The sequence below is a fragment of the Fukomys damarensis genome, unplaced genomic scaffold, assembly GCF_012274545.1.
Source record: "Fukomys damarensis isolate Sample0158 unplaced genomic scaffold, DMR_v1.0_HiC HiC_scaffold_23, whole genome shotgun sequence".
NCBI classification, from domain to species: domain Eukaryota; kingdom Metazoa; phylum Chordata; class Mammalia; order Rodentia; family Bathyergidae; genus Fukomys; species Fukomys damarensis.
This window is the reverse complement of record NW_022900935.1, coordinates 40111494-40114057: the sequence shown is the minus strand read 5'-3', so window position 1 is coordinate 40114057 and position 2564 is coordinate 40111494. Positions and strand designations below refer to the sequence as shown.

The 2564-nt window shown below is 51.7% G+C and overlaps 1 protein-coding gene across 5 annotated transcripts in view; it reads right to left on the bottom strand.

Moving 5' to 3' along the window:
- LOC104864848 (beta-catenin-interacting protein 1) overlaps window positions 1-2564 on the bottom strand; it is a 100059-nt gene that overhangs the window by 17939 nt on the left and 79556 nt on the right. For all 5 annotated transcript variants that reach the window (XM_010628066.3, XM_010628069.1, XM_010628067.1 and 2 more), the window contains 2 exons: window positions 2062-2257; window positions 456-664 (listed from right to left, as the gene is read on the bottom strand). In XM_010628066.3, coding sequence (XP_010626368.1) covers window positions 456-664; window positions 2062-2257 — 405 coding nt within the window. The remainder of the gene's footprint in view (window positions 1-455; window positions 665-2061; window positions 2258-2564) is intronic.

Here is a 2564-nt window from a genome sequence, read left to right as displayed (position 1 = left end):
AAGACACGCTCCTCGGAAGGAGGTCCAGTTCCAGAAAGCTGCTTCTGGTTCAGTTACTAAGGCCAGAGTGGGCCTGGTAGAGTAACACAGTATGGATCCCCATTCACAAGGAGGCAGGGGCTGGAGGTACAGCTCAGAGCAGAGTACTGCCAGTATGTGGGGGCCATGGGCTGCTCCCCCTGCCCTGTGTGGGGGGGGATCAGGCAGAGGAAAGTGCTAATTGCACACAATGGAACAGAAAAGGCTCACTCTAAGGCCTGTGGATGGAGAGGGTAGAAGGGAAGAGATGGCAGCAGATGGAGCAAAGGTTTTATTTGCTACAGGTAGGAAAGGAGAAAGGGGAGACCCGGCAGACACAAGGTTGCCAGCCCCTGAGAAGCTGTCGGGACAGCGTGAAGACAGAGATCTGCAGTGCCAGGCCGTCCCCGGTGCCTGGCGCAGGCCCCTGCTCTTACCGTCTTTGTCCACGGCGAAAGGCACGCCGGGAGTCACGATCTCATAGCTGCAGATCTGGCTGAACTGAGGGGAGCAGTCTGCGTCCACGGCCTCCACCCTCAGGATGCTGTCGTGTTGCCTCCCCTCGGTGACCGTCGCCTTGTAGGACTTCTCCTTGAACACTGGCGCATACTCGTTCACATCATTCACCTGGATGTGGACAGTTGATCTGGACAAAGAGGGGACATGGCTATTTTGGGGGCTTTTGCTGTTTTCCACCCAAAGGATACCAATTCTGCCCTATTTTTTAATTCATTTTTTTCCTGCTACCTTGTTTCATGAAATTCATATGATCAAGACAAAACAACAACAACAACAACAACAAAAAAGCTTCATTGCTTTCAATTCAGCATGGGCAAAACAAAAAATTAAAATTGAAATAGGAATCTGCACTGATTCTTCCATGTCCTGAAGGTAAGGCAGCTGAGTTTAAAAATCAATAATAAACAGGAAAAGAGACCTGGGGCTGGGGATGTAACTCAGTGCTAGAGTTTTGTTTTGGTTTTTTGCCTAGCATGTATAAGGCTGAGGGTTCAACCCCTTGTACAGCTAGAGAGAGGGGGACAGACAGCCACTCTAGATTTTTCTCTGACAATGTGGGCCAGAACATGACGGGAGACATTTAGCAGACACCTATCTGTATCAGGTACCTGTCTGTTTTCATCACAAAGATAAAAGACATTTTTATTACAAAATCCAGGGAGAAAAGAATTAGGGCCAAGGAAAAAAAGGTAAGAAAATGAGTATGCCTGGTAAGGTTTGATGATAAGAGTTAAAAACAAATTCCGGCCTAGGAGGAGTGGGGTGCAGCCTGAAAGCAAGGGTGGCCTCCGGGAGGTCATCTGGACCAAGGCTCAGGAAGGGTGGCCCTGCTGCCACCTGTACCTCACAAGTGGCTACCAAGAAAATCAGGCCCCTCGTGAAGAAAGCTGTAGGTTTCAAGGGCTGCCCATTGGTCTATTTCTGAGTCGGACAAGGCATTTGGGCAAAACGCGGCCTTTTGCAAGGGAAACTGCAATGCCAGCTGTGTAGAGTGGGGCGCCTGGCCAGCAAGTGCACCCCACCGTGCACAAAGACCCACCATCCAGAGGGCATCATCGGCACCCCTCGCCATGGGTGTGTGACGGCAACTCAGCAGCAGACATGCTGAGAACACACAGGACGTTACACCGCTTCATGTGAAGGGCTGCCAAGTGGCAGAGGAAGACCGGAGTTCTCCATCTACATCGGGAGCGGGACAGTGGAGGTGGCCCTACCGCCTCCCCAAGCAGGCACTCAACCTCCCACCCTCAGGTTTGCAGGAAAACACAAGCACAGCACCAGATGCCCTTCCTCAGAGGAAGATGGGCTTTGGGAAATGTTCGGTGTCGGGAGGGCCTGTTTCTTGAATGGAGTATGGTAGGGTGAAACCATTCATTCCTTTCCCAAAGCCTGTCACCCCGGACCCAGAACAGAACTCTTACCCCTGGAATTTCAAACAGTCTGGGGGCACGGGCACTGGTCCCTGTCCCTCCCTTTCCTCGCACACACACACCCCTCCTCCTGTCCCTTGCCCTGCCTACTTACTTATGAGATTTCTTCACGCCGGTGCCGTCGGGACCCTTTCCACAGTCATAGGCCTGGATGGTGAATGTGTAGTCTTTCTGCAGCTCGCAGTCCAGTTTCTCTTTGGAGCGAATTAGCCCCTCACCAGTGGATTTATCCACTACCACTGCATCAAAGGGGACATTCTGCCCGTGAATTTTAAAGCCACAAATCTCACCTGGGGAGTCAAAGTGGAACAAGTCAGGATTTTGGTCGTGCGAACCTTCCGCACATTGCCCTCCTCCCCCAAGGAAAATAAACAACAACAATTCGGCAGCCAGGGGTTGGAGGGTCCGTGGACAAAGCAGGGGGCACTGTGCTTTAACGCGGGTGAGTTCTGGGGCTTTAGTCAAAAGAAGCGGAGTCTGGCTTCCCAAGCAACAGCAACATGTGTACTTTGCATCCACTCATGCAGGAATACAAGAGGAGAGAGAGAGAGAGAGAGAGAGAGAGAGAGAGAGAGAGAGAGAGAGAGAACACAGACA